The sequence below is a fragment of the Exophiala spinifera genome (genome assembly GCF_000836115.1).
Source record: "Exophiala spinifera strain CBS 89968 unplaced genomic scaffold supercont1.1, whole genome shotgun sequence".
Taxonomy (NCBI): Eukaryota; Fungi; Ascomycota; class Eurotiomycetes; order Chaetothyriales; family Herpotrichiellaceae; genus Exophiala; species Exophiala spinifera.
The window spans coordinates 4,354,537-4,371,136 of record NW_015622513.1 but is presented as its reverse complement, the minus strand read 5'-3'; the positions used below and the strand labels follow the sequence as shown (position 1 = coordinate 4,371,136).

General features: G+C 50.1%; 7 protein-coding genes across 7 annotated transcripts; 4 read left to right on the top strand and 3 right to left on the bottom strand.

Moving 5' to 3' along the window:
• Nucleotides 1–644: 644 nt before the first annotated feature.
• On the top strand, nucleotides 645–1,728 carry PV08_01602 (uncharacterized protein; the record flags this gene model as incomplete). The annotated part of the gene is made up of 3 exons (XM_016375963.1): nucleotides 645–660; nucleotides 718–951; nucleotides 1,001–1,728. The coding sequence occupies 3 exons, from the start codon at nucleotides 645–647 to the stop codon at nucleotides 1,726–1,728; spliced, it is 978 nt and encodes a 325-aa protein (XP_016241239.1).
• Nucleotides 1,729–1,906: 178 nt separating this feature from the next.
• Nucleotides 1,907–2,730, bottom strand: PV08_01601 (uncharacterized protein; the record flags this gene model as incomplete). The annotated part of the gene is made up of 3 exons (XM_016375962.1): nucleotides 1,907–2,299; nucleotides 2,346–2,458; nucleotides 2,649–2,730. 3 exons carry the CDS (start codon nucleotides 2,728–2,730, stop codon nucleotides 1,907–1,909), a joined length of 588 nt encoding a protein of 195 aa, XP_016241238.1.
• Nucleotides 2,731–3,114: 384 nt separating this feature from the next.
• Nucleotides 3,115–6,486, top strand: PV08_01600 (uncharacterized protein; the record flags this gene model as incomplete). The annotated part of the gene is made up of 2 exons (XM_016375961.1): nucleotides 3,115–3,516; nucleotides 3,565–6,486. 2 exons carry the CDS (start codon nucleotides 3,115–3,117, stop codon nucleotides 6,484–6,486), a joined length of 3,324 nt encoding a protein of 1,107 aa, XP_016241237.1.
• A 584-nt stretch (nucleotides 6,487–7,070) lies between these two features.
• PV08_01599 (uncharacterized protein) lies at nucleotides 7,071–8,594 on the bottom strand (the record flags this gene model as incomplete). Its single annotated transcript, XM_016375960.1, has 1 exon — nucleotides 7,071–8,594. The coding sequence occupies one exon, from the start codon at nucleotides 8,592–8,594 to the stop codon at nucleotides 7,071–7,073; it is 1,524 nt and encodes a 507-aa protein (XP_016241236.1).
• A 483-nt stretch (nucleotides 8,595–9,077) lies between these two features.
• Nucleotides 9,078–12,839, top strand: PV08_01598 (uncharacterized protein; the record flags this gene model as incomplete). Its single annotated transcript, XM_016375959.1, has 4 exons — nucleotides 9,078–9,290; nucleotides 9,341–12,084; nucleotides 12,135–12,630; nucleotides 12,684–12,839. 4 exons carry the CDS (start codon nucleotides 9,078–9,080, stop codon nucleotides 12,837–12,839), a joined length of 3,609 nt encoding a protein of 1,202 aa, XP_016241235.1.
• A 51-nt stretch (nucleotides 12,840–12,890) lies between these two features.
• On the bottom strand, nucleotides 12,891–13,946 carry PV08_01597 (uncharacterized protein; the record flags this gene model as incomplete). The annotated part of the gene is made up of 1 exon (XM_016375958.1): nucleotides 12,891–13,946. One exon carries the CDS (start codon nucleotides 13,944–13,946, stop codon nucleotides 12,891–12,893), a length of 1,056 nt encoding a protein of 351 aa, XP_016241234.1.
• An 802-nt stretch (nucleotides 13,947–14,748) lies between these two features.
• Nucleotides 14,749–16,531, top strand: PV08_01596 (uncharacterized protein; the record flags this gene model as incomplete). Its single annotated transcript, XM_016375957.1, has 4 exons — nucleotides 14,749–15,164; nucleotides 15,215–15,339; nucleotides 15,537–15,957; nucleotides 16,012–16,531. 4 exons carry the CDS (start codon nucleotides 14,749–14,751, stop codon nucleotides 16,529–16,531), a joined length of 1,482 nt encoding a protein of 493 aa, XP_016241233.1.
• Between the last annotated feature and the right edge of the window lie 69 nt (nucleotides 16,532–16,600).

Here is a 16,600-nt window from a genome sequence, read left to right as displayed (position 1 = left end):
GGGTATGAACAACGAACGCTTCGGTTTCATTTAGGACGTGAATAGGTGTCTCAATAGCATTCTGTGACGTCGAACACAGCCTGGGAAAATGTGTGATCGCCTGGTACTTGTACGTATGCCACGCAGTACCTAGAGTAGCACACCAGTTCAGGGGCGGGTAGATGTGTCCGACTTTTTCGGAACGCATGTATGAAGAAGATTGAAATCAAAAATGTTCTGGCATTTCAAACCCTCAGATCAACTCCCTGTTACTGTTGTTCCGGGTGTCCTGTAGAGCGATAGAAATGGAGAAATATTGAGACTCTAATTAAAATGTTTGGGGCCGGGTCTGGCGAGACCGATCCATATGTCAGCGCGGCGAGCCTGGTGAATGGCGTCGTCACATCTGCGTGAAGTTGCCTGCGCCAAAGATCACGAGCGTGCATTGATCTTCTTTGCTTGCCATCCACGCCATGGAACCCCGACTGATACTGCTCGTAAGCTGATCAGCTTCTCTTGTTCTTCTCTTGACCATGGTTTCTGGTGCTTAATGGCCAAACACAATGAGAAATCTTGTTAAGCCCACCTACGTACCAAGGATCATTCCCTAATCAAGAACGGCACTGGTCGCGTTGCGGTTTTGACAAACGGACTCGAGTTCCAGGATGCCTGGCCTACCTGGTATGTCGTGTTATCGCGCGACATGATCTGGACGACTCTGACTGAAGTCTTGTGTAGCAAGTATCGACCTTGACGAATGCATCGCCCAATTGTACAAGAAAAACCTGCTCGCAGAGTCATTGATCGAAGCAATATGCGCCAAAGCAAAGGAGATGCTCATGAAAGAGAGCAATGTTGTCCACATATCTGCACCTGTGACAGTTGTCGGTGACATCCACGGCCAATTCTTCGACATGCTGGAAATATTCAGGATTGGAGGTTATTGTCCAGATACAAATTATCTCTTTCTTGGTGCGTGTTCAGGACCTCCTGCTGCTCGCTGTGACTCTGACTCTCCCAGGCGATTATGTCGATCGAGGTCTATTCAGCGTCGAAACCATTTCCCTTCTCGTTTGCTTGAAACTACGATACCCTCAGCGTGTTCATCTCATCCGAGGCAATCATGAATCTCGTGGCGTCACGCAGTCCTACGGCTTTTACACTGAATGCGCTCGAAAATATGGCAATGCCAATGTCTGGCACTACTTTACCGATATGTTCGACTTCCTCACTCTGAGCGTGGTGATCAATGACCAGATCTTTTGCGTTCATGGCGGCCTTTCTCCGTCGATCCATTCGATCGACCAAATCAAGATTATTGACAGATATCGAGAAATACCACACGAAGGCCCTATGGCGGATCTGGTCTGGTCTGATCCAGACACAGAACGCGACGAATTTTCCCTGTCTCCCCGAGGTGCGGGATATACGTTTGGTGGAGACGTTGTCAAAAAGTTCCTCCAAGTCAACAGCATGTCTCATATTCTCCGAGCTCACCAGCTTTGTCAGGAGGGCTATCAGATACTTTACGACGATCGACTTAGCACAGTATGGAGTGCGCCCAATTACTGTTACCGATGTGGCAATCTAGCCAGTGTGCTTGAAGTCAGCGATACAGGGGATCGCTACTTCAACATATTTGAGGCCGCACCAGAGAACGATGTGCACCGGAATGAACAGCAGCAGCAGCAGCAACAACAGAACCAAGGGAAAGATGGTCAAGGTTCTCATATCGAGTATTTCCTCTGATAGCTGCTCATGTCATTGCTCGAAAACGCTTACAACGCCCTCGGTGGCAGAAATGCAAATCATGATCATCAAGGCGACCCTCCACCTCAGCAGAGCTCACGTGGCCTGTGCTTTGAAGATCGAAACGTTCAATGTACCTCATTGCTTGACGGTATCGCTTCAGTCTAGCCTACACCTCTCACTTCCAGTCCTTCGCAATCTCGAACGACCATTCGAACTCAAGATGCGTCACATCATCGTCATCAACGAAGCGAGATAGAGCGTCGTAATGCCCACGTGCAAGCATACCAGATGGAGCTTCTTCCTTGGCAAATTTCTTTTCGTATGTTGGCTTGCCAGTGGTGTTTGGAGGATAGCTGCCGATCATTTCTTGGTCCTTGCTTACTCGAATGCCCTTGCGTTTAGTGAGTTGAATGTACTTGAGGCCGGAAAGAACCTGATGTTGGACAACAAAAGTGGCCTTCATCTGGTACTCGCATCCTTCTTTGATGGTGAATGGCTTCTTCTTCAGACTTTCAAGAGCTCCGGGTTGAGAAAGATCTATGGTAATGTCGGGCCGCCCGGTAACCTCCTGATACCGGATTAGAGAGTGACGGGAAGGGGTCGGACCTCCTTACCAGAGCAAGCGACTTGATGATGCATAACCGTGGATCGTTGGGATCAGAGATAGACTCGCCGGTAGCTAGGCCAAGAGAGGCCTTCCATCGGTTCATTGCTTCATCTTCTTGGTCTAGATTCAGCTATAGTCAGCCATTTGTGGCCCAAAGAAGCGAATGAGGAGCATGACATAGATCGTGAGCTAGAACGGACTTGAAGAACAACGTAGGATCTTGTGCCTCCCGTTCATGCTTGCCTTGTGTGTCGTCGACCGAGACACATGCTATTTACACGCAGATTTACCTCCGTTCATTCACACTCACCGAGCTTGTGGTACTCATCAAGAGTTTTCTTTTCTCCGACCTTGAACCCAGGGGTGTGCTCTGCTGAGATGTCGTCGGACATGGTGATCTGTATCTCAGAATAGAGTTTCTTTTATTCGTGTGCTGTGTAACAGTCGCCGCAGCCAGGGAAAGTCTTTATGTGGCTTCTGTGTAGCTGGTCCGTAACCCCGCGGTGATATTGAAGGGATTGAATGTGAAACACTGTTGATACTGGTCAGGGGCGGTCAGAGTGGCATGTGCCACGTGATGCCCTGTCGAATAATGTTTAGCGCCCGCCAGTAAGTGTCGCCCCGCAGGTGCCGCTTTTACACGATGATTAAATGGAATGACGCGACGCGACTTTTCGCGCAGTTGATCCATCTGCAACACCCAGCACGCCCATGTTCACCGTCACCGACACTCTCACTCTGGCCATCTCTATTCTTTGTCCAGAGAGTCAGTGATCATGCCTGGACGCGTAGTGGACACTCCGAAGAGGAGGGTGCTTACCGACGCCACCAACACTCATAATACTTTGAAGTCACCTCCATCCGCAAAGAAGAGAAAGCTCAATGGCAATGGGCCAAGTGTATCCTTCCACTCATCTCAGCATGGCCCGAATGGTATCAGATCCAAGTTTGGCTCTAGCCAGCCTAAGAGCCATTTCGAGACCGAAGTTCTCGAGAAGATGACCCAGGACATCACCGGCTTGAAAGAGAACAACGCCGAGAAAGATCAACAATGGGATAGACCAAGCCTGGATGACTTCGACCCTCACAGAGACAGTCTACGATTCCAGCAGATCGAAGTAGAGGAAGGCACGCTCCATGGAGGAAGAGTGACACTCAAGTTGTTTGGCGTTTCTGAGGTAAGCCATCTCGGAACCTCAATCGCAAAGATTCTGACCAAAATCTAGACTGGACACTCCATCTTACTCCATGTTACCGACTTCCTCCATTACATCTATGTAGCCGCACCTGTCAACTTTCAACGACAAGATGTGGAAGGCTACAAAGTCTACCTTGAGACACAACTGGCACAGCACCAGCCTGTTATCCATTCGGTGCAGATGGTGTTACGAGAGAATCTGTATGGGTTCCAGGGCAATCAAAAAAGTCCATACCTCAAGATCACTGTTACAGACCCAAGGTTCATCAACCGCCTAAGATCAGCCATAGAAGATGGCCATGCCAACTACAAAGGGATGTGGAAGGGTGTTGACAGCAAGATCCTGACTTTCGACAATATCCAATATGTTTTGCGTTTCATGATCGACACTGGAATTACCGGCATGTCCTGGGTCGAGGTTCCTACCCAGAAGTATCATGTTATGCCACAGCATGAGCGTCAGTCAAATTGTCAGATCGAAGCTTATTGTCACTATCGTGATATGGTCTCCCTCGGCAATGATGGAGAATGGGCAAAGATGGCGCCATTGCGTATCTTGTCATTCGATATCGAATGCGCTGGTCGAAAAGGCGTTTTCCCCGAGCCCAACCAAGACCCCGTTATTCAGATCGCCAACGTTGTGACTAGGTATGGAGAATCGAAACCATTCGTTCGGAATGTTTTCGTCTTGGATACCTGCAGTCTGATTGTGAATACCCAAATATATGAGCATGACTCCGAGTCAAAGATGTTGATGGCCTGGAGGGACTTTCTGGAAAAGGTCGACCCCGATGTTATCATTGGTTACAACATTGCAAACTTCGACTTTCCGTACCTACTTGACAGGGCGAAGCATCTGAAGCTGCCAAAGTTCCCCTACTGGTCACGCCTCAAGAGTGTCATTTCCCAAGCTAAGGATACAAATTTCTCGAGCAAGCAAATGGGGAATCGCGATACGAAAGCCACAAATACAAACGGAAGAATACAGCTTGACTTACTGCAGCTAGTGCAAAGAGATCATCAACTGCGAAGTTACACTCTTAACTCTGTCTGCGCTCACTTTCTAGGCGAACAGAAGGAGGATGTGCACCACACCATGATTACAGAGCTTTACAACGGCACACCTGATTCAAGACGACGTCTGGCTGTGTACTGTCTGAAAGATGCTTACCTCCCGCAACGGCTCATGGACAAATTGATGTGTTTGGTCAACTACACGGAGATGGCCAGAGTCACTGGCGTCCCTTTCAACTTCCTCCTTTCTCGTGGTCAACAAGTCAAGTTTATCAGCCAGCTGTTCCGAAAAGCATTGGAGCAGCAACTAGTCATCCCTAACCTCAGAAATGAGGCCTCAGACGAGCAGTATGAAGGTGCCACAGTCATCGAACCCATCAGAGGCTACTACGATGTTCCTGTTGCAACTCTCGATTTCGCTTCCCTGTACCCTTCAATTATACAAGCGCACAATTTGTGTTATACAACACTGCTAAACAAAAATACCATCGAGAAGCTAAATTTGCAAAAGGATGAGGACTATATCCAGACCCCTAATGGTGATATGTTCTGCACAGCGAAGGTACGAAAGGGCCTACTTACTCAGATCCTGGAAGAATTGCTGGGTGCGCGTAAGCGAGCGAAAAAGGAACTTGCTGTTGAGACCGATCCCTTCAAGAAGGCTGTGCTCAATGGTCGACAGTTGGCCCTGAAAATTTCCGCAAACTCAGTCTACGGTTTGACCGGTGCTACTGTTGGCAAATTGCCATGTCTTGCAATCGCTTCCAGTACGACATCCTACGGCCGACAGATGATTGAGAAGACAAAGAAAGAGGTGGAGTCAAAATATACCATTGCCAACGGATACTCGCATGACGCCCAGGTCATCTACGGTGATACTGATTCTGTCATGGTAAAGTTCGGAGAGAAGGATCTGGCCAGAACCATGGAGCTCGGCCAGGAGGCAGCCGATTACGTCTCTGGAAAGTTCATCAAACCAATTAAGCTGGAGTTCGAGAAAGTGTACTTTCCTTATCTCTTGATCAACAAAAAGCGCTACGCCGGGCTTTACTGGACCAAACCCGAAAAGTTTGACAAGATGGACACCAAAGGTATCGAGACAGTTCGTCGAGATAACTGTCGTTTGGTCCAGATAGTCATTGAGACCGTCCTCAAAAAGATTTTGATGGATCGAGATGTCGAAGGGGCTCAAGACTACGTCAAAGAGACCATTGCAAACCTGCTCCAGAACAAGGTTGACCTGAGCATGCTGGTCATCACCAAGGCGCTCAGCAAGAGTGACTACACTGCCAAACAGGCACATGTCGAGCTTGCTGAACGTATGAAGAAGCGTGACGCTGGTTCCGCTCCCGCTCTGGGTGATCGTGTAGCGTACGTCATCATCAAAGGCGCTGCTGGCAGCAAGAACTATGAAAAGGCCGAGGACCCTATTTTCGTGCTGGAAAACAACGTCCCCATCGACACAAAGTACTACCTCGACAATCAACTGGCAAACCCTTTGACCCGCATTTTCGAGCCTATCTTGGGTGAGCGCCGTGCAAATTCCCTTCTTGCTGGCGATCACACGCGGAGCATCTCGGTCGCTGCACCCACCGTGGGAGGACTGATGAAGTTCACCAAGAAGACGCAGACATGCATGGGTTGCAAGAAGCCCCTCGTGGGCAAGGAGGAGAGTAAGGGAGCCGTGTGTTCGAACTGTCAGCCCCGTATTGGCGAACTGTACGCGAAGCACGTCAAGAAGGTGGGTGAGATGGAAGTGCGCTTCTCAAGACTCTGGACCCAGTGTCAACGGTGCCAGGGCAGCATGCATTCCGAGGTACTGTGCTCGTCGAGGGATTGCCCTATCTTCTACATGCGTATGAAAGCACGCAAAGAGGTCGAAGAGTCAGGGAAGGAACTTGCTAGGTTCGATGAAGACGCCGGTGCAATCTGGTAGTGTCTCGACTGGGACTCAATAGTGAGAACCTTAGAGTCCCGGTGGACCTCCAATGATTTCCGTACATGTTGGGAAATTGAGTGAGGCACGTGTCGAGGCGGAAGACACTCCGAATGGGCGTTGCGGTGGTTTGCAGCATTTGGGAATTGAGAACATGCGAAACTCAAACTGATTCGACTTCATGCCATGGCTGTGCAGTGGGTTGCATGAAGCACGTATACTTTTTACCTTAGTTAGAGGGTTCAAGAGCAATTTGTAATGGCGTCATCCTTAGGACGGGCACACGAAGGCTTTGATGACAGGAAATAGTGAAGAGCTGCGAAGAACAGTATCATTTATGGTATCTTTGGGTTCTTAATATTCAGTCTCGAGTTCAAACAAAGGAAAGCAATCAAGTCATCACCCGGCCTGCCATTACCGCTTTAGTTTTGCAATGTGTGTCCTGCACTCTTTTGGCAATTTGGTCCTTCCAACGAACTCGGTACACATGTGCCCTGGAGAATCACTAAACCAACCAAGCACTGCGTACACCAACGCTTCTCAATCAGGCGTTGCCGTCTCATTAGACAGCGCGCAACTTTGGTTCAGAGGTCCGGGTCATCTTCCAGAACCGATCGGGTTGAGCCTTCGTACAGACTTTCGAGATCGACAGAAAGCCTCGACCCTGCTATTGATCCAACTTCTGAGCCCAACATTTCCATGTCGTCGTAGACAAAGGATGAGTTTGCTCTTAGTGCCTCTTTTCGGATTTGCATGGCCACGACGGCGAGTCCGAGCGCGTTCCAGACATCTTGATCTTTCAGACTAAAGTCGAACTCGGCGATTATGCGCATCCGGTCGGTGACTTCGCCGGTTGAAGGCGGAGGGGCTGTTTGAGCGTCTTGGTCGGAGAATGGTGGGGAGACTGTTTGGCGGATCGAAGGTGATTGAGTATTGGCTTGGGCGAAGGGGCTCAATGTGACGACCGCAACGACAGAAGAGATCATGACGAGACCGATCATTGTTGGTAGAGTATCGTCGTCTTCAATTACTCTTGTGTGATTGGTGTCGGAGAGGCTGAGAGAATGAAGCTCAATGCTTGGCTGGACATTCCTCGCTCGATGATGCCTAACAGCAAGTCTCTGGAGTTTCTGAGCCACGTGCTCAAGTGTTTGAAGGGTTGTCCGCCCTCGTCGTCTTCTCGTAAGAGTGTGGATGGGAATATAATTTGGATCCGATTTCGGTCGAAGGCCCATGTCAGTCAAAGCCCAGTACAAATACTTCTTGATTGATTGTTCAAGCATCTTTTCTCGCTGAGCGCTAGGACTCACGAGCGATCTGTCTCTTGCCTCATGGCCGGCCTCAAACAATTGACGAAGCGCGCGAGCTGCTCGAAATTGATTATCTCTTACGTGATGTATCAGCGGAGTGTCCGTGGTGTTCTCATGGGCAAACACGCCGATTGGTAGCGTTCCGAAATCAAGCATCCAGCTCTGAGGGAGGAGGGGTTCGAAGCCGCGGTAAGCGAGATGGAAGAAAAGGTCTTTCTCAGTTTGTGACCACACCCCAGAACCAGGAGGGAGTTGAATACTGGCGAGGTATCTGCGTCTTTCTTCCATAACACTCTCATCTATGTCCTCAGTCCTTCCTCTTGCAAGTGATGTTAAGGAGATCCCATCGTCGTCGTCTCGTACAGAAGGTCTGATAGCTGGGGTGATCGAGGTGATCAGCGGATTTTGAGGTATCTTGCTCTTGTGACCTGCATGAGCTCGAGGGGGCGGCATCAACACTCGGTCATTGCTAATTTGAGGCCCTGATTGATATGACATAACGTGCGGATTGACTGCCTCCTCGTGGCCCTGTCCATCGCTGTGTCCATTGGCAGCCATCACTCGCTTTCTCACTGGCTCGTCGATTTCATCATCAACTGCCTTTCGCTTCTTGTTCGCGGCACTAATAGTGGGCATCTGCCGGTCTTTAATTGTGTCTGCCGCGTCGTGATCAGATCGGCCCAACCTATCGTTATCTGCTGGAACCAGGATGGCGTCGTGAGAGGTCGAGGGCGAGGATCTCAAGGGCGCAAACTTGCTTAAGAAGCGGAAGGGAGCGCTGAAGAATGACGCCGCCATCGTGCAATAGACAACAGGATACACAACAATGACTCTAGATTCAGTCGCTGAAGCAGCTGCTAGGTATGATGACCGATTGGTGAGAACAAGGCACAGCCTCAGCCCTTAGCAAGTGAATGGGGTGTAAATATGCAGATCAGTGACAAGCCGATCTAGAACAGGGTGAAACACCCGCCCGCACCCAACAAGCATATTGAGGCAAGGTTGAAAGGCGGCCAGACAAACCGTGCGGCGCGCAAGACAATTGTCTTTGTTCGCAGGTGAGAGAAATGTGAGGTTAGTCAGAGGTTGTTCAAGAAAGGATGTTGGAGTGACGCTGCGAACGGCGCTGCTGTTTCAGGCTCCTGTCTGGCGGCCCGTGCCCTCAGCTTTAACGCGTCAGTCACAATTTAAGCTTAATTTGGTGCCCGCTCTTCCTCACTAGCGTGGCTAAGTGTTCGCGGTGTCACGTGCGGCAGCCGTTAATGACACGAATGCCGGACAATGAGGGCCACTGAGGAGTACCTCACTCCTAAGCAAAGACTTTACATGGATGCTGCCGAGCACGACCCTGATGCCAAACTTTACAAGGCGTCAGGGAACCTCCTTCAAGAGATCAAAATCAAACTGCCGCAGCTCATCTATCACCATAACCGGAGCCCGCCAACGCCACGTCTTTTCGTTCTTGATTCCAAGTGTGAAGAATTGAGGTCACTTGTACGACCCCTGGTGGAATCATCGATGGCTCAACGCTGACATCTGCACAGCTAGATCGCTTCCAAGAATGGCCTCAGCTGTTAGACCCACATTTGTCGGAGTTTGTCCAGCTTCTGGCGACTGCCTTTGTGGACTATCTCGCTAACTCGAGCAACCACTATTCCAAGAGTATCGCAAGAGGCTCTAGTGGCATATCCCCTCTACCGCGAGCAGTATGCCGTCTCCTTTACTCGCTGTGCAAGGTTCGGGGCTACAAGGTCATTGTACGCTTACTCAATAATGAGCCAAAGTACTTAGCCCCGATGTTGTCAAAATTCAGAACCTGGAGTAACGGTTCATTTGGTATGACATGGGAAGAGCGGTACATCATTATGCTCTGGCTATCCCATCTGATGCTAGCGCCCTTCGAGCTATCTACCATGTCTCTGGACAATACAGTCTCAGATGTGGACGTACCAGCTGCCCTTGCACGCATACCAAACGCCCCTGGCAATGTAATCTCCCTTGCTCTGCAGCAGCTGGAAAGCTCAGGCAAGGAACGCGAGGCGGCAAGCGTGCTACTGGTACGCTTGAGTCTTCGGACGGATATGCAGGCTCATAAAGTGGCCTCAGTTCTGGTTGGGTATGCGGTCGAACGCCTCCTCCAGGATCACGACTTGCTAAAGATCAGTCCTTACAAAGCCCTTGGCCTCCTGTCCTTGATTTATGGAATCATGAATGCGAGCTCTGACAGTGAAGGAGCTCCACTCATTCAACCGCTCTTCCGAAGCGTGCTGGAACTGGCAACTAGCCGACAGACATCGCATACTGGCATTCGAGACTCCGCCCCCTCGAGAAAGCTCATTCTGAAAATCCTAAGATCCGTCTTGACTCATGGAATGTCTCTCAATGCAACACTCGGTACTGTTTCCGACGACTTCCTCACCACGATGTTGGAAGAGAGCATTCAACATTTTTTGGATGCTCTGAAGGACAAGGATACACCAGTAAGAATGGCCGCTGCAAAGGCTCTTAGTGTTGTTGTCCTCAAGCTGAGCCCTGGTATGTCCCGAGAGGTCATTGACGCTATACTGAGCTCTCTTGAAGAAAGCGTGTTTCTGGAGGATCCAACGACTCAAAAGCTCGTGCCGATCACGGACCAGGCAAAGTCTGACTCAATTGGCCTGAAGAGAAATATCAGCGCCGTCGACCCTCTACAATGGCATGGTTTGATGTTGACACTGGGACATCTTCTCTTCCGTCGGTCCCCTCCGCCCGACATGCTTCCGGAAATCATCCGTGCCCTGATCCTTGGGCTGGAGTTCGAGCAAAGGTCAAATGTCGGCACTTCTGTCGGGATTGGCGTCCGCGATGCTGCTTGTTTTGGTCTCTGGGCATTGGCTCGGAAGTACAGCACTACAGAGCTGGGCCTGCTCTCCATATCGAACTTTGCTGAAGCGGCACAGGAATCATATGCCGAGTGTAAGAGTGTTCTGCAGCTGATAGCGATCAAGCTGGCTATATCTGCCTGCTTCGACCCTTCTGGTAATATACGACGTGGATCTTCCGCAGCCCTGCAAGAACTCATCGGACGACACCCCGATACTATTGTTCACGGCATTCCAGTGGTACAGATCGTCGACTATCATGCTATCGCTCGTTTGTCCAGAGCCATGACAGAAGTCGCTTCACAGTTAGCAGCCCTCGATCAGGTTTATCACAGACCGCTTCTACAGGCACTTGTTGAGTGGCGAGGCGCACGCGCTACAGATGTCAACCAGAGACGGTGGGCTGCCGATGCCATCTCCCGTCTCACGAAGTCGGCACCGATTGATGTCACCTTTGTACTCATCCATGCCATTCTCCAGCAATTGTTTGACCTGAAACCGGCCAATATTGGCAGCACCGCAACTGCTCGGAACGGCCTCCTGTTGGCTCTGACCTCGGCAGTAGAGTCAGCAACGCACAGTGACTCAGTGACTACCAAATCTTGGTTCATGAAGCAGGAACACGGCATTTTTATGCTCCCACGAATGACCGGCAAGATGGACGTTAGAGTTACGGCTGATTTGGAACTTGTCATGGAAGGAATCTCTGCTTTCGCAGGGACCATGTGCCGAAGCTTCAAGATCCTCGGATCCAATGGCTTGAGTGTCCAGCAGGAATGGTTGACGGCTGCGTCGGAAATCCTGAATCAATGCACGGTGGCTGGTGTGAAAGATGCAGTGGTCCAGGCAAGCAGCGAGGCCAACCTCGATCTGTTCAAGGTGCTTTCGAGCAACGTTGGCGTGGAATTAATTGAGAAGTGGCTGGATAGCCAGGTCCAGGCTCCTGCAGCTTTCACGAGTAAAGGCCGAATCAAGACATTAAGCCTTATCCATGCTCACTTGGCCAAATCCGGTCTACATTCGAAACTCCAGCAATCTATAGCTTCATATGCTATCGGAATTGTACGAGGTAGCTACAACATTGAGACAAGAGTTGATGCTATGGAGGCACTTGGAGTGATCATTTTGAATTCGGACCTCAGCTCGCCGACAGAAGCAGAGAAGATGGCTGAGGTTCTCTGCTGTGGCTTGGATGATTACACAAATGACCAAAGAGGCGACATTGGCTCGATGCTTCGACTTCAAAGTATTGAGACACTCGACGCTTATCGCAAGGGTTCGTCTCAGCCTTCAGAAGTCATTGGTGAGGCTGTGTTACCATATGTTGCGAAACTGGCGTCCGAGAAACTCCTGAGTGTTCGCTTCCGTGCGTGGAAGTGCCTAGAGGGTTATTGGCGGACAAGCACTAGTCTTCCGGAGCTTGAGCAGTTAGTTCGAAGTCTTTGTGTTATTCGGTTTACAGAGCTGACAGTGCTAGCACTTTCGATTACCCTACCGACGTATCGACAATCTCCTACTTCCTGGAGCTGTTGAAGCTACTTGAGGTTTCGACCTTTCATCAGCACCTCCTCAGGGGCTTCGTCTCATCAGCCACCGCAGGGACAGAAGATATCTGCCGCGCTGCAAGCAACGCCTTCGTGGCATATATGCAGCGTCTCGATGGCGAGACTCGCGAAAGGATGACTGAGAAAGTCTCGTCTATGATTCTCGACCAACTAGCTCAAAATGCATTGCAGGATGATCGACAAGTTGTTCCACTACTACATTTCTTGTGCTTCCTCCTAGATCAGGACTTGTTGATCGAGAGCTCGACAGACATGTGGGCCATCATGAAAAATGTCCACAGCCCTAATTCGAGTCTCCCGAGGATAGAGGCTGCGATGAATTGCTATGCCAGAATGCTTGCAATCAGCCACTATCAGAAGCAGGCTATGGACAAGCTCACACGCCAATTGCTTCATCGCTGGCCAAAGGTAGATGTCTTGCCACTCCTAGTCCTTATACCATTATTGATGCATATTCGCAGGTCCGTAATGATGCAGCAGATTTGTTATACTTTGAGACCGGCAGCACCATGTTGGCCACAGTTGATTGGAATGCAACTCTAACCAAGACAAAGCCTGTTGCCCTTGACTTGAGAAAACAGTTTGGAGTTTCCGGAATCGACACGTCCAAGCAGTAGATATTCAGCATCTCAAGGGACAATGGATCGAGTCAGCGCCGAGAACGATCATTAGCCGTCCAGGCCGCGCGACTTCAAACACCGCGAAACGATCTCCTTGACGGATTTCTCGTTGTATTGTTCCCAAGCGTCGTACAGTGCTATCATCTCCTGGGTGCCTTCAATCATCCGCTCAATGTCAATGCCAGAGTCGACCAGGAATTTCATCGTGTTTTGCATCTTCTCCGACTCCTTTGCAGTGGCAATTGCCTTTTCTTTGTCAAAAGGCTGAGCATCGCTCTGCGGCATTCGAGCTTTGCCATTCCCGTTCGAGCTGTTTTGTAATGCGGCTTGGCTCGACATCTGGAGGTTCCCAAGGACACCGCCGAGGGAGCCGGAAAGATTCTGGCGACCAACGAGAGACGAGAATGGCCCGTTGTCCGGGTTGGAAAGAGTTTCATGCGACAAAGGGCGCAAGGTTCCTGTAGCCTTGGCAGTTGGCAGGAAGACTACGGCAAGAAACATTGCAATGACTGCAGTAAGATGCGGAGCGCATGTCAATGGCAAGTCCGTCATGAAACTGTCGTTGATAATGGACCAAGCCAGACCAAGTTCGTCGTTGGACAGTTTCAGATCTTGGTTCTCCTTGAGTGCGATGAGAGATCGATATGGATGCCAAACGATCAATTGCGACCGCATATCGGAAATGAGGCAGAATTCCATCTCGCCCAATCTTGAGACATCTCCAGGAATAAACTCTGGCCATGACTGTCTGGCTTCCGCAGCAACAAGACGGATATGATGAGGAGATTCCTCAGTCTTGGACGCTAGATAGAATGCTGTTGCTGCCAAGAGGTACAAGTTGACATTCTGCATTGGCGTCGACAGGAAGTATCTGTGCAAGTAGACCAGAGCCGTTGCCACACACTGCTGCCTGAACTGGAGGCGCTTAGCTAGCTGGAGCAGACGATCACGTAAGAAGATCATCATGTGTCTCCGGTCTGGGTAGGGATATTGCTCGATGATCTTTGCATTCTGTTTCTCGAGATCGTCACGGATGTCGACAAGCTTATCCGGAGTGAACGTCCAGAATTTCCGCTGGGTTGAGGTCCAGTAATTCGCGGCCATTATGGACGACCAGTGCAATCGTTACTCCTCCAAATTGCTTGAAGGATCCCTCATCACCTGCCTGATTCCAGCGGCGTAGGAAATTCCCCCGGGGACCAATGGGTGCCATACCTCTCACAATAGCATGCTCATATTCACTTTAGACGAGTGGCTATTGATCCTCATCGTCGTGGGGTTGGCACATGTAGAGAGAAGAGATGAGAGCTGGGTTGATTCAGCGAGGTGACCTCTTGGGCCCGGAAGGTGTGCCGAGGATCTCTAGCTGCCGCTTTTACAACGCGGAAGGCAAGTTGAGAAGGGGAGATTCACGGGCACAGATGAGACCAGCTAGCTACCTATGTTCTACGCATTATTGACCACAGGGAGAAGGTGGTGTTTCTGTGAGTGCCTTGGGCCGATGCTAGAAGGTCTGTCGGTCCTCGGGCAAGCATCTTGCTTCGTTCAATGGCATATCAGTGTACATATTGTACTCCAGCAAAGACAACACTAACCCCACACAGACGTCACAGGCTGAAGTCGCAGTTTGTACCCAACCCAAAAAGCTCACAAAGAACCGCACTTGTTCCTTTACCAGTGCCAGCTCCACCTGCAACCAATCTGTTCTTCACTGTATTCTCATCCAAAACGACCCCAGGCAATCACAGCCGCCTCCTCTTGGTGGAAAGGGTGAACATCATTCATTGTCCCACGCCGTCAAAGAGCCTCATCCACCTCAACCGCCGCCACCAAGCTCGGCCAAACACAGACAAACAACCATGCTCCCTCACAGATAGCCTCAACTCTCACACCACTAGGGCGTAGCATGAACGGAGAGTCATACGAACACCGCGAACAGCGGATTCAAGAACTATGGCAAACTCTCGACACCCGCAACGAAGGTCAACTTGACCTAGGGGCTCTTAAGAAGGGTCTGCGCAAAATAGATCACCCTCTCAAAAACGCCGATGACCTTCTTTACGATGTTCTCCGAGCCGTTGACACCTCGGGTGATGGACGAATACAGTACAATGAATTCAGAGTGTTTGTTGACCATGCCGAACGGGAACTGTGGCAGCTCTTCAGCAGTATCGACAAAGACAACAGTGGTGCTTTGGACAAGGGAGAACTTCGAGCAGCATTCAGCAGGTCAGGAGTGACGATCAGTTCTGCGAAATTGGACCAGTTTTTTGACGAGGTGGATGTGAACCATGATGGCGAGATCAGCTTTGAAGAATGGAGGTGAGAGCGGTGGTTTCTTCCATACCTAGCAAGTTTCTCACACTTTGCAGGGATTTTCTGCTCTTCTTGCCAGCAGGCCAGTCCAATCTTCGCGCGGTATTGTCCTACTACACGGCTACGGGAAATGTGAATCAAGAAGGAGATGTCACCATCAATGACACTCTTCAAGGCTTCGGTAGGCCTCGCTTTCCCTTGTTTCAAATTGTCGCCTCTGCATTTACAACTCAAAATCCGATTAGGGATGTGAAGCCATCTCTCTGACACGTGTTTCTACCTCTACCCGACCGATCCGTCATTGTCTACGAGACATCTTTTAATACTATAGGTCCTAACCATTGTTGACGATGCTGACAGATTTTCTCCCTCCGTTAGGCTATTTCATAGCTGGTGGGCTTGCAGGGATAGTTTCGCGTACAGCGACTGCTCCACTTGACCGCTTGAAAGTCTATCTCATCGCACAGACAAGTCCGAAAGAAGCCACAATCAAAGCCGCGAAGAAAGGTGCCCCATTGCAGGTGATCAGAAATTTCGGCAGGCCCTTGGTCGATGCATGCAAGGAACTCTGGGCTGCTGGTGGCATGCGTAGTCTGTTCGCCGGGAATGGTTTAAACGTGATCAAGGTTATGCCTGAGTCGGCCATTAAATTTGGTGCATACGAGGCTGCTAAGAGAGCCTTCGCCAAAATCGACGGTTCAGACCCTAAGCATTTGCAACCGACATCCCAATTTCTTGCCGGTGGTATCGGTGGCGTGGTATCTCAATGCGTTGTTTATCCGCTCGACACCCTCAAATTGTGAGTATCTAAGTCGAAATGGCCCGATTTTTGCTAACCACTCTCCGCTACCAGTCGAATGCAGTGCGAGACTGTCTCCGGGGGTCTTCATGGGAACGCCCTTATCATACAAACAGCCAAAAAGATGTGGCGACAGGGGAAACTCATGCCTTATTATCGAGGCCTCGGGATGGGCCTTGCTGGCATGTTTCCCTATAGTGCTATCGATCTGTTTATCTTTGAGAATTGCAAGAACTTTGTTCTGGCGCGCAAAGCACGGCAAGCACGATGTCACGAAGAAGATGTCGATATGAGCAACATCATTACAGGTGTTATTGGAGCCACCTCCGGCGCTATCAGTGCGACAGTGGTGTACCCGGTCAACCTGCTACGGACACGACTTCAAGCTCAAGGGACGGTATTACACCCACCGACATATACAGGCATCGTGGATGTCACTAGAAAGACCCTCCAAGGCGAAGGAGTAAGGGGCCTATTCAAGGGTGTAACGCCAAATCTTTTGAAGGTTGCCCCAGCTGTTAGCATCAGTTACATTGTTTACGAAAACAGCAAGGCACTGATGGGCTTGCGTTGAGAATCAATTCACAGCGTTTATCGTGGATCATGTATACATGTGGAACTGTCTATAAATGTATCAAATAAC